General features: G+C 43.3%; 2 protein-coding genes across 2 annotated transcripts; one reads left to right on the top strand and one right to left on the bottom strand.

The window, feature by feature from the left end:
• Positions 1 to 2,189: 2,189 nt before the first annotated feature.
• dand5 (DAN domain BMP antagonist family member 5) lies at positions 2,190 to 3,622 on the bottom strand. The gene is made up of 2 exons (XM_088933251.1): positions 3,152 to 3,622; positions 2,190 to 2,483 (listed from the first exon to the last, which is right to left on the bottom strand). The coding sequence occupies exons 1-2, from the start codon at positions 3,620 to 3,622 to the stop codon at positions 2,190 to 2,192; spliced, it is 765 nt and encodes a 254-aa protein (XP_088789377.1).
• A 4,892-nt stretch (positions 3,623 to 8,514) lies between these two features.
• Positions 8,515 to 12,941, top strand: gadd45gip1 (growth arrest and DNA-damage-inducible, gamma interacting protein 1). Its single transcript, XM_088933369.1, has 2 exons — positions 8,515 to 8,930; positions 12,408 to 12,941. The coding sequence occupies exons 1-2, from the start codon at positions 8,530 to 8,532 to the stop codon at positions 12,700 to 12,702; spliced, it is 696 nt and encodes a 231-aa protein (XP_088789495.1). The 5' UTR covers positions 8,515 to 8,529; the 3' UTR covers positions 12,703 to 12,941.
• Positions 12,942 to 13,022: the final 81 nt, after the last annotated feature.

Raw genomic sequence — 13,022 nt, forward strand, 5'->3', positions numbered from 1 at the left:
ATACGTCAGTTCGAGAGAATGTAAAAATAAATGCAGAACATGAAATACTCGTTATTTACAAGTGAAACGGTGAAATCATGGCGGCAATTTTAATTTACCCTTGGTATAGCATGATAATGCAATGTTTGTCTTAACGGAAGCTTAGAAAAGGCGGGAACCTACCGAAGTGACGTTACCGAGATGACAAGGCTGGTGTCAAAATAATTTGCCCATTGAAATTTTGGTTCGTGGCGAGACAAATATTTTTCATAAAATTCTGAAATTCAAAAGGACTGGTATGATACTTTGAGGTCAGGAAACGGTCTTTTTTGTTTTTGAAATATTCCAGTTGAACTCCTGATAATATGGCGTCCTCGCAAGGCATTGTGGACCATTTTTCCTACTCACAACACCACCAAAAGGAGAAGCTTTTGTTGTGTCGACTCAATATTTCACTAAAATATCTATTTTTTAAAAAAACTCCAGATACTGAGACAATTATAATATTTAGGTTTTGAGGGTACTTTTCGATTACCGTCTGATTAAGACTTGAAAAAACAGCGGATTTGATGTTTTGGTCACATAATTAATGTAGTTCTAACAAAAGTTCGAGAGATTAAGGCAGCCGAACTAATTAAGCTCTACAACCACAACTCACAACTAATCCCGACATAATTACCTCAGTGCACCCTCTCCTCTTCCTCGCTCGTTTTGTATCCTCCCTCCAGCTGAAGAGTTAGCCCTCAGCCAAGCGAGTTAAGACAAAGATTTCACTAAACCCAATGAACGCTTCTACTCTCCCACAATCTTAAACAATTGACCACAATTGTACAGGTCACCATTAGGATTTGGAAGATGATCTATTGAATAGATTATCTGTGGAATTAAATAATTATTAAGTCTTTTACATCCACACCCAAGTACCCTTCGGCTTAAATAAATGCCGGTCACTCGGAGGTGAGTGCGGTCTTTAAACGTGCGGTCTTTTAAAGTGAGCGATGAAGCCCTGTTACTGGTGATGGCTTTTTCCTGAACGTTGGCAATAATAATCAGTGATTGTAACAAGAATATCACAACAAGGTCAACAACGTTAATAACTTCATATATTAAAATACCAATGGTATGCCAACAGTGCAGTGTTGAGCGCTGTTGGCGTCTTATCTCTCACCGAACTGGATCAGTCTTCACGGGCGCCGAGCGCGGGGTCAGGTGTGGTGGAAGCAATGCGCACAGCGTGCTAATGACTCGTTCCGAAAATTAATAACGCCGTTATCACTCCTGGAGAATTCCTCGTGATACCTCATGTGACCCGAAAGTCAAGCATCCTTCGTTGTTTTGAACAAATGGTGAGAACGTGATGCAATTGATTATGATGATGAACCCAGTTCAGCTCTGAGGCTGGTTGATCGCATTATGAATTACATTACTCGTACAGCTTTGCTTTAAACCATTCTACAAATTGTTTGTAACTCTGGATAAAGAAACCATATAAGAAATTGCTTTTATATTTGACTCTAATTCTCTCTATTGGAACACCACACCAATTCGTTTTTAAATGAATGTGCTTTATTTAACAAGACCTTATATTCATATAAGACCTATATTTCGTAGTCCTTTGACACACGTCTTAAGAACAAAGTCATCTTGAAGAACATTAAAATGTGCTTTGCGTTGGCATCGACACAACATGACAAACAATGCATTGCATTTTCTTAACATTTCAAGTACATTGCCAAAACATACAGACGGAACTCAAATTCGGTACATTTTATATGCAACGCTAAGAGCCTACACAGGGGGGCTCTACAGTTACGCTTTCATAGAACCACACACAGGAAAAACGCACAGTATTACACCTTAAGCTATTAAGGCACTCCATTAAAGTTCACAGCTTATCTCCATCAAGCTGCAAGTCATGAGATCATTAAAACATACTGGATAAAATATCCATTGTCAGTACAACTTTAGACAGCACCTAACATAAAACACATTTAAGACAACAATTCCGAGAACCTACTCGAGCAGGATCAAACGCACGGACGGTCAAAGCGTTAAGGTACAGAATGAAACACAGTCAAAAGTGGACACCTGTTAGCCGTGTCGCTGGACTTCAGTTTGAAATGAATTTGCTCGGAGCAGTTCGGGGCTGTTGACTGTTGATAACAGGAGCCTTTCCTCCCTGCGGCACAAGCGCGCGTCGCCGAAGCCGTCTAGTGCAGGAGGTGAGGGGTCCCGAGTGACGTCACGCCGTCGTCCGCGCTGCGGGTCTCGCACCTGCACTCCTCCACCTGGAGCACGCGCCGCTCCCGCTGGGCGACCGCCCCCAGGCACCGCAGCGGCACGAGCACCAGCCGGCTCTTCGCGGGGCCGCAGCGCGAGCAGGCCGCCGAGAGGGGGCCCGTCCCCGCCGCCTCCCCCCCTGGCGGGACGTACAGCGAGGTGCACTGGCCGAAGCACAGCTGGTTGCGCACGGTGACGGTCTCGCATCCGGCAGCTGTCACCCGCTGGCAAGAGTAACGGTTCAGACATACAGTACCATCACTTACAATCCTAAACACAGATCGTTTTTACCCGTTTGCTTTCATCTTTAAGGTATGGATTGTGAAATTTCAAGCCCCCACTTCTGTTTAGAGCGCTTCATATCCATCCATAACTGTATTTCTGCGGTATGACCATTGCTGTAACCCATTCGCCAAAATAGTCTAAGGTTTTGCAGCACAAAACGTTTTTAATCTAATTTTGGGGGGTCTTTTTGAATTTAATTTTAAACTGAACACTTATCCGAATTTAGCCCACTCGTGCATTTCTATAGGAACTATATTTCACTTTTTACAGCACAGCGTGACTGAGCTTGACCTATAACATTCGTCTCAATAATAAATATTGAGAAATAAAAATTACATTTTAGCCTTTCACCTCTTCAGCCATTTACTAATCTAACGACAAGGACCCCCCATACCTCATGAATTACTGTTTGCAGAAGCACGATTACAAAATAATTTAGTCACTGTTTTCCTTTTAATCAGTCAATCTATTCCTAATAGGGGACTATCAACAAGCACTGTGCCTTATGAAATTCAATTCGAAAACAAAGACGTTCCCATGATAGGTCCGTGTAAACACCGCTATTTCCACATTGGGAGCAGGCTTGGTGTTCAAGACCAGCGGTTACCTGAGTGAAGGGCACGGCGGCGCAGCTCTGCTTGGTGGGCTCCTTCAGGTTCACAGGCAGCGCCAAAGTCTCCTTCGCGCTGTCGCCCTTCTCGATGGCCGCTCTCCACATGAGGAGCCCCTGCTTCTTCCTGTCGTCCGCTTCCGCGCTGACGCCGGTGCGGGGCCGGGGACCCGGAAGAGCGCCCGGGCCGGGGGGGACAGCGGGCCCCGGCCGGCCCAGCGCCAGGAACGGAGGCAAGGCGCCCCTGGCGTGGGACCCCCTGCGGAAGAACTCCGACTGCCGGAGGAGCTGGGGACTGACCTTCACCACTCTAACGGTCCCGCGAACGGCCCCGTCTAAGCCCGGGCCGTTTCCCGACGACTCCGGTTCTCCCTCCCGGGCCAGGAGGCTTTCCAGCGCGTTCGGGGGGAACCCGCCGGCCGCAGCGATCAGGGAGGCGCAGAGCAGAAAGTCAGCGAAACCAACCATGTCTGTCTTATTATATTTCCCGCGTATTCTCGGGTTCACCCTGTCTTTACACAAATAGATTCTCTTTTAAAGCGTAGGAAACGCTAAACCGTTTTTTTTTTAAATATTAAATAAAAAGCTTTTTGTAATATATGCTCTAAGATGTACGGGTTCAAGGTTACGTCAGGAGGTAACCCTGCTGTCGGCTCTGGCAGAGACGCGGCCCAAGGCGTTTATATACAGTCCCGCTCAGGAACTTCACCTGACTTGTCATCCGGGGTGTCGATTTTCCCATCCTTACAGCTCAGGCGGTAGCAGGGACTTCACAGGCGACACCTGCTTAACAGGTAGACATGAAGCCGATCAAAAGATTTTATATTTTAAAGCCCATTCTTTATGATTGTTGGTTTTTTTTATGGGAGACAGATTTAAGCGCCTGGTCTCTGACAGCTAGATCACAGTAAATATTGTACCGAAAACGTTGACCAAACGATACGGGCATTTTGCGTGGCAGCTGTACATTTTTTACATTTTTTGCCCTGTATTAGGCTTGGCAGTTGTCTCCGATTTCACTGTGCCTACTAACGGTTGAAACCCGGTTTCAGCGCGTCAAAACACGACTTTCATATCGATGCGATAGATCATAACTGAAATAATCTGTGCTGACTTGTAAATTAGATTTCCCTCTGTGCCATTTCAGGCCTTCGCTATGATGAGTGATTCTTGCTGAACAAGAATTGTAAATGAACGTCGAAATCGCAAGGAAGCGACATCTTATTTTGAGGAATATATGAAACACGCTGAAATACCTGGAAAAATTGTAATCATGATCAGTTTAGTTTACAGAGAAGCGAAACGGGCAATAACGGAACGCGTTGTTGTCATTAGTCACAAAAAGAATTAATTTTTATGCTAAAAGTTAAAAAAAAAATAAGCCAGGAAATTGTAAAAAAAGACCAGTTGCGAAATTTAAAACAACCTGGAGAGAGTGTAAATGAAGTCAGTCCTAAATACTGACGGTGACGCTTGTTCCAATACGACATGACAGAGCAACGGCAATTATTTGCTCGCTTAACTGCCTCAGAAATACGAATGTCACATTTTCTTTCATGAGGCGATTTTCAATCTGCTTTTCCTGTTTTCTGAGGCCGCAGGACAAGTTTAAAGACCCAAATCGAAGGCGAGGGAGATGGGAGAGAGAGAGAAAAATGTCATTTTTCCTCCGACTGAAATAGACCCGAGTTGATTTGTAGACGGAATAACGTGCAGCGCAAAGGAGGAAGGGAGAGGCGTGAGAGAGCGAAGAGGACAATGAAAATTTAAAATCTTAATTTGAACATGTCCCGTATTCTTAAATTACTCAAACAAGACTTAGGCCTCCTTGTTTCGAAACAGAAAGCTACAGAAACGAGAGAGAATGTATGAAACATGAGAGAATTCAGGATCCCCACATACACAAGTAGCTACAGCAGGTGTCTCAAACTCCCTTCCTGGAGAGCCCAGTTATCTTCTAGGTTTTCAGCTTGATGGCTCAATAAAACAGTCCTCCAAATTCCTTAGTCAGGACTTTCCTTAAGGTTTAGAGTTGATGAATAAAACGACATTCACGTGTCTTCATTACGATTAAAACACCTCGGAGCCCAGTGAGAAGAATTGGAGTTCTGTAGTTAGTTAATTAGATTGGCTGGGAAACAGCTCTCAGTCGGAATAAATCTCATAAGACGGTGGGCCTGAGAGAAAATGAGTTTGATATCTCTGCCCTAGAGTTGTTTTTGTTTATTTTCTAATCGCAGAGCTTAGATTTCCTTTGTTTAGAAACATGACAGTAATGTTAGGGTGATTGTTTTTTATCCGAAATGTGCATTAGATAGAAGAACTGACGGGGTGGGAAGCTCATCACTTCTCAAACTTGCCCTCAACTAGCTGTGTGCAGTGCAAGGATTTAACACAGAAATTACATTTTTCACTTCAGCACAATTACAATTTGGGGGGGGGGTTAAAATGGCTTATTTTGAGTAAGAAACAACAGGACAGCTTTTGTCCCAGAGCAACGCGGCTTTGAAACGGGTCCTGCTAGCCCTGCACTTTCTGTTTGATTCTGTGCTTCTGCAGGGGTACAGAGGTACACAGCCCTTCAGCATCAGAAACAACCCAGTGGCGAGAAGGTGGGAGCACTGCCCTCCCTGCTGGAGTTTCCCAAGCTCAGGGTGCTGGTCCCGCAGGTGTCTGGACACCTGTCAGTCCCACGAGGGTGTTAGATTTAGAGATTCTCTCTACTGTACGTCTGTTCCCAGGCTCTTCTGAGCTCCGGGTCCGCGTGGTGCCGACGGGACTCCGGACCCCTGTATTCCGCACTCCGAGGCGACTCCCCGGAGGAGTGCCAGTCTCCCGAGGGCACCCCCGCCCCAGAACCAGAGCGCCCTGGGACAGTTTCACCAGCCGGGCAGTGACTGGCGCAGCTCGGACCCCGGGCAGGTGTGGGCATTGAGCAAAGAGCAGCGCGAACCAGGAATAAACTGGTGGCAGTCAACAAATAAAGGGAGCACAAGCCCCCTGCCTGTAACTTGTTTTCTTTTTAACCCCCCATCCTCACAAACTGAGGGAAGGGGGTCATTTGCAACCCTCTGACTGTACCAAAAGCAACGCTAAATTTTGGGGTGCCGTTTCAGATGAGAACCTTCGTGATTTTGCGCTCGCAAGACCCAGCTGCCAGAGCGAGAGCACCAAGGCGACCCAGGCTGTGCCCAGAAGAGGCCCAGAATGCAACAGCGATGATGCATCTCGTGGCCGTATTGGTGAGACAGAAGGGAGGAGCGACCAATGAACGGTCCCTCACCCAGCAAACCGACCCTCACAATCAGGGTTGTGCAGAGGCCTGGTCTTGGAAATGAAAGCTGTGATCCAGCCGGAATGGAGAATATTGGGAAACAGGACGGTCAATTTGTCTGGCACAGCTAATTATGAAAAGGAACAAGAAGGGCCTACCATAGCAGGGCGGAGCGGTGGCTCTGTGGCTAAGGATCTGTGCCTGTGGCTGGAGGGTTGCCTGTTTAAATCCCGCAGCCAGTAGAGGAATCCTACTCCATTGGGCCCCTGAGCAAGGCCCTTAACCTCAGCTGCTCCAGGGGCACCGTATAAATGGCTGACCCTGCGCTCTGACCCCAAGCTTCTCTCCCTGTCTGTGTATCTCATGGAGAGCAAGCTGGGGTATGTGAAAAGACAAATTCCTAATACAAGAAATTGTATATGGCCAACAGCTCCCTGAGGGACTCACTCACTCACAGCTGAGGTCAGGCTGAAAATTCACAGCCTTGCAGGAGCCACGTCTGATCAGAACTGCGAGCTGATATTGGAATAAACATTATTCAGATCATTAAAGCTCGAACTGGAATGTGTGGTATTTGAACTGGTGACAGATGCTCATTTTATTATTCCTTTGTCTTACCAGAAAAAGTCATGGAAATTTGAAATTCTAATGAGGACCTGTAGACCCATTTGTACAACAATGTGTTCACAAGAGTGGACTGAGAAAAGTACCTGCCTCAAGGATACCACGGCAGTGACCCATCTGGGATTCGAACCCGAGACTATCCTAATCAGACCCTAACTGCTGCTCCCCTGATCAGTTACCCATGTCTGATGTAGGAATAATATATTTCACATGTCTGTCTGAGCAGTTTGTTTTATCTTATTCCTGTGAGAAAAAAAGGGACAATTTGCACTTCTCAAACTGTCACTGCACATTGTAAAACTTAGACATTGTGACTAATTATGCTTATATAAGTAAAAAAAATGTTTCCTACTACTTATAACACAGTTTCTGTACAATTTTTGTGTCACCTTACGGAGGTTAGACAAAAATCATATAGGAAATCATAATATACTATCAAATACCCTGAAGTAGCAATATTATTTCGGGTGAAACAGTTGACTATTAGTCTGCAAACAAATAATGCACTTTATCACTCTCAGCAAAGCATGGGACTTTTTATAACTATCCCTGACAGGATTAGGTTTCGTATGGCTTTCAGGACAAGCGGGGGTGTGTGACAAAGACACTTCAGAGGAAAACAGTTTTATGGTGCAAACCATTACGAGCCCTGATGAGTCTTTAGAACTCACACACCCAGAGAGTGAGAGCGTCGTTAGAAAAGAGCGAGACACCTGGTCCAGAGGAGCGTAGGTGTTTTACAATCTGATTGAAATGGTAATGATTCAGAATTGTCTTAAACTACACATTGTTTCCACGGAATTTACCACACTTCCTATTTTACACTTCAGCCCATGAAATCAAGGCATTCCACTTGCTTTAAGGTGGATTACCATGTACATGGGAATACTACTGCAGTTCAGGGGCAGCATAGCGTATCTAGTGGGTTGTGGGTTTGAGTCCTCACTGCAGGCACTGCTGAGGTATCTCTGTACTTCCACCCCAGTTGCTCCAGTTCACCCAGCTGTATCAGTGGCAATCTGTATTGCTGGGGGTTTCTTCCATGTGACAGACAAGCGTCCTGTGCAGAGGGTGAGAGGGGGGGATAGTCACATGCTCTCTTGAGAATCAGGATGAGCTCTGGCCCAGTGAGCCGGTGAGGCTCAGATATGGATCACATCACCTCCACCTTGTCCCCCTTTCCCCATGGGCCTTGATGGCCTGAAAAGGGACCTACCTACCTATCAGTGCAGCCCTATTAGTATTACTAGAGTTATAGTGGTTAAGTGCCAATAATATGACGTTCACCTCTGTGTGTTTTATGTATACCTTATACCACAGTTTGTATTTCAAGACTTCAAACAATGTAATAATAATTAATACAAAATAAAAATACTTTTCAATTCTGTATTTCAATAATGAAACGCAGGCATCTGACTAGTAACCTATCGTTGATATCGTAGGACCTAGGCCTGTCGTGTCACATGACCTTGTAAAGATGGCGGCCTCCGTGCTGGGCAGGAGGACAGCTTCGTTATGGGGTGTGTTTCGAAGCATTTCGTCCCAAAATACCCTAACACCTGAGCTCTCTAGATGTGGGTCCTTCTTGCAGGTCGCCGCCTATAACCCCAAGCCCCTAAAACTCAACTTGAAGGACCCATACATTCCGGATCGAGACAGCGACAAGACTCCGGAGTGGCAGAAATCCGAGAAGTATGACCGCAAGCTGTTCGCCCGCTACGGGTCGGCTTCGGGGGTCGACGCGGCGAAGTTGTGGCCGAGCCCCGAAAAGCTGAAGGAGATAATAGCCGAGGAGCAGGAGTGGAACCCGTCGCTGCAGGAGATGCTGAACAACATCGCCAGCAGAGAGAAGGAGAGAGCTAAGATACTCCAGGCGAGGTGAGCGGGGAATCGAGTCGCTAGTATTAGTAACTGGGAGGTCTCAATTTTCTAGCGTGTCGCGTACGAAAAAGATCAATACACTACAACAAAGTTGTACGCAAGAGCATACATAAAGTAGCTTCTTTAATCGATCACTTCATGTTAAAAAGATAATAAATTGTCTTCTTTCTATGTTTAGAGTAAGGCTTGCGTAGATCGTTTTTACAACAGGTTTCCGGACAGAACTGTAGGTATGAGAGATCATATTCTTTTTTTTTTATTAAACGTATAAATAATTTACAAATACACCTACAACCAGAGGATCAGAAACAGGTACAAGAGAAAAAAACACAAACAGAAAAAAACATTTAACCGCCAGAGGTAATGAAGTAAATTCTGTGATCAAATTGTATTTTTTACATATATCATATGTTTTCCTTGCTTTATTATTTCTCAGTTTTTTATAGAATTTAAACAGTGTTTCAGGTCCACCTCAAAAGTACTAAAAAGGGGAGTATTATTAGACCATTTTGATTTATGAATGTGAAATTTACCCAGAATGACTAATAAATTTACTAAATAAATGCTCTTTTCCCAGATTTTCTATTAAACAGTACAATAAAATATCAAAATCCTGAAATCTAAAAAACACCTTTAACTGCCTGAAAACAAAACTCTGCAAGTCCGTCCAAAACAACTTCACAAACCTACACCTAACAGATAAATGCCTCAAAGATTCCCTTTCAGCCTGACAAAAAACACACAGATCATCCTGCTCATGCTTAAATTTAGAGAGCACTAATTTAACTGGATAAAACTTATGAACAATTTTAAACTATCTCTTTAACTTTATTTGTAATACAAAATCTATCGGGAGTTATCCAAACTAACTTCCAGTTTATATTTTCAAACATTGCATTCCAAAAAGATAAACAAGGAGGGATAAGATGGGGTTTACAAAGATTCCTTATATGAGTATTGTTACATTTCTTATCCTTTATTTCCACGCCATCCAAGAATAAGTCAGTTGTAAGACCAGAAAGGAAGTCAGTCCTTATAGCGCTTTGATTTGCTTTTAACAAGTTCACTACACCTTCCGGATTGGCATCAAAAACTTGCATATTCCTTAGAGGTGAAAGGGAGCTGAAATCTCTCTAGGAATTCAGGATAAGTAAACAATCTACCATCTTGATTCAACAGTTGAGCCACTAAATAAATTTTGTTGTTATACCAAGTCTGTAAAAAAAAAACTTTTATTTTTAAACTTAATGTTTTTATTATTCCAAATATAATATGTATGTGGTGAAAAATTGTGTTTGTATAATAAAGTCCAGTATCATAATACTTGCTTATGAAAATTAGATAACTTAATTGGGATTTTTTTATATCAAAGTTACATTTTAACAAAAAGTCAAGATCCCCAACATTCAAATTATGTTTGGAATAAAATTCCAAATATTCTATTTATTATGAATATATTTCTTATCCAATTAATTTTAAATGTTATATTTGACATATAAAAGTCTATAACGTTCCTGCTACCTTGATTTTTTGGTTTACTCAGAAGGTGTTTTCTAATATAGTGAGGTTTATTCTTCCAAATAAAGTTATATAATAGTTTGTCAAACTCATCAATAAGATGCGAAGGACCATTCAGTGAAAGCGAAGCGTACACAAAGCTTTCGACAGTAGAACCCGACCTGCCAACGATAGGTCTCTCATTAACCAAGACTGGAATCTTTTTTTAGTTTTATCTAAAATAGGTGTAAAGTTCAATTTACATCTTTCATCTTGGTCTTTACAGACTATAATACCCAGATAACAAACCACTTTCTTCACAGGTATATTCACCATCGCATCTAAATTAGAATCCTTAAGTGAAAACAGTTCACACTTGTCAACATACACTAAGACAATCCTGAGACTGATGAGAACACATTTAAAACCTCAGTTGCTTTAGAGACCTCTTTACTATTCTCAAGAAAAACAGTAGTATCGTCCGCTAGTTGACAAATCTTAATTTCTCTTCCCAAGATACTAATGCCTTCCATAATGCTATTATTAATATGAAGAGCCAAAGACTGAGTTACTAATAAAAAAGAAAAGGAGATATGGACATCCCTGCCTAATACCTCTGCCAATTTCAAATCTCGGAGATGTCCTGTTATGCAATGTGACTGAGCTATTACACCCATTATAAAGAGTCTTAACAACATTCTGAAAATATTTGCCTAAACCAAAAAATTCTAAACACTTAAAACTAACTCTACTGTATCAAAAGCTTTATTGAAGTCCAAAATAAAATATAACTATCATCTTCTATAAGATCACTATAATCTATCACTTTACCTCCCACCTCATATTCGATTGCTCATTCCAAGTGACACCTGGAGGTGCTGTGCAAGAGGTCAATTCGAATGCGCTTCTTGTTTATTGGGTACGAAGAACCGCAATGCAAAACGGAACGGCATTTCAGACCTAAATAGTAAAAACACCTTCATTCAAGGTTCATTTTTAACCGTCATGAAGTATTTCATTTTTACTAGCCATTAAGTATTTGGTGAACTTGTTGCTAAATACGGTTTTGAAAACGTGATTTCCCCCCTTAATTTCATGGCCACTTATTTTACATTCAAAAACATTACTTTTCTTGGAATACTTGTGGCAAATTAAAATAAGGATCCTTTAGCTGTTTCATTGTGTTTTGTGATTGGAAAACGTAAGAGGTGTGACAATCGTAAAATTAGCACATTCGACAGCCTTTAGTAAGATAATTAAATACAAACTCCGTAAAAGAAGAAGTTGCCAGCTTGGTGTAGAAAATTGAAGGTTGGTTTAGCAATACTTACACCATCTTTTAAATGAACATCATTTAATAATTATAATAATAATTGCTGACACTTACATAGCGCTTTTCTGGACACTCCACTCAAAGCTCTTTACAGGTAATGGGGACTCCCTTCCACCACCACCAGTGTGCAGCCCCACCTGGATGATGTGACAGCAGCCATAGTGCGCCAGTACGCTCACCACACACCAGCTATCAGTGGGGAGGAAAGCAGAGTGATGAAGCCAGTTCATAGATGGGGGGTTATTAGGAGGCCATGATTGGTAAAGGCCAGGGGCAATTTTGGCCAGAACGCCGGGTGTTACACCCCTACTCTTTTCGAGAAACACCCTGGGATTTTTAATGACCACAGAGAGTCAGGACCTCGGTTTTCCGTCTCATCTAAAGGACGGCGCCTGTTTACAGTACAGTGTCCCCGTCACTATACTGGGGCATTAGGACCCACATGGGCCGCAGGGTGAGCGACACCTGCTGGCCCCACTAACACCTCTTCCAGTAGCAACCTTAGTTTTTCCCAGGTGGTCTCCCATCCAGGTACTGACCAGGCTCACACTGCTGAGCTCCAGTGGGCTGCCACCTGTGCATTGTGGGGTGATATGGCTGCTGGCTTATTTACAGAGTTGTACCTTTTTACTTCGCTTTGTTAGAGAGAAGCTCATCGCCGCCAACATGGCCAAGATGCCGCAGATGGTGGCGGACTGGCGGCGGGACGTGCGGACGCTGAAACAGAAGCAGCGGGAAGACAAGGCCCGGCGGGACCGGCTGCTGGCGGAGGCGAGGGAGCGGTTCGGCTACGCGCTCGACCCCCGCAGCCCCAAGTTTCAGGAGATGGTGAAAGAGATTGAGAAGGAGGAGAAGAAGAAGAAAAAACTGCTGAAAAGGAGGAAAAAAGAGGAAGACGCGCGAGCGACGGAGGCTTCAGGAGCTGCCGAGCCCGCCTGAATTTTGGCCTGATGCTCAAAGCGGACTTGAGGGTTTTTTTTAATGAGCTAAAGCTTTGAGAACACAACTTAATCAAATGAGGCGCAAACAAGGACATTTTCTGAGAAGTTCAGTTTCACTTACCAGTTTTCACCCCATCACTCTTGTATAGAACATTTTGCTGCGACACATTAAGGCTGCTGTATACAAACAGCACTAACATAAGGTAGAAAAAAAACAAATAAAATAATATTGAATACTTTCTTTAGACTCTGTATTTTATTTTATTTACCCGGTTGCGTCTTTGCTAGCTTATGCGTTTTTATAAAACCCATATGTAC

This window comes from Atractosteus spatula, chromosome 14 (assembly GCF_055471065.1).
Source record: "Atractosteus spatula isolate fAtrSpa1 chromosome 14, fAtrSpa1.hap1, whole genome shotgun sequence".
Classification (NCBI taxonomy): domain Eukaryota; kingdom Metazoa; phylum Chordata; class Actinopteri; order Semionotiformes; family Lepisosteidae; genus Atractosteus; species Atractosteus spatula.

What these genes read in the sequence shown, in the direction of transcription:
- gadd45gip1 (XM_088933369.1), top strand. Translation starts at nt 8,530, where the DNA reads ATGGCGGCCTCCGTGCTGGGCAGGAGGACAGCTTCGTTATGGGGTGTG. An exon ending in GCTAAGATACTCCAGGCGAG is followed by an intron (nt 8,931 to 12,407) that starts GTGAGCGGGGAA and finishes TCGCTTTGTTAG; the next exon opens with AGAGAAGCTCATCGCCGCCA.
- dand5 (XM_088933251.1), bottom strand. Translation starts at nt 3,622, where the DNA reads ATGGTTGGTTTCGCTGACTTTCTGCTCTGCGCCTCCCTGATCGCTGCG. An exon ending in CCGCCGTGCCCTTCACTCAG is followed by an intron (nt 2,484 to 3,151) that starts GTAACCGCTGGT and finishes TACTCTTGCCAG; the next exon opens with CGGGTGACAGCTGCCGGATG.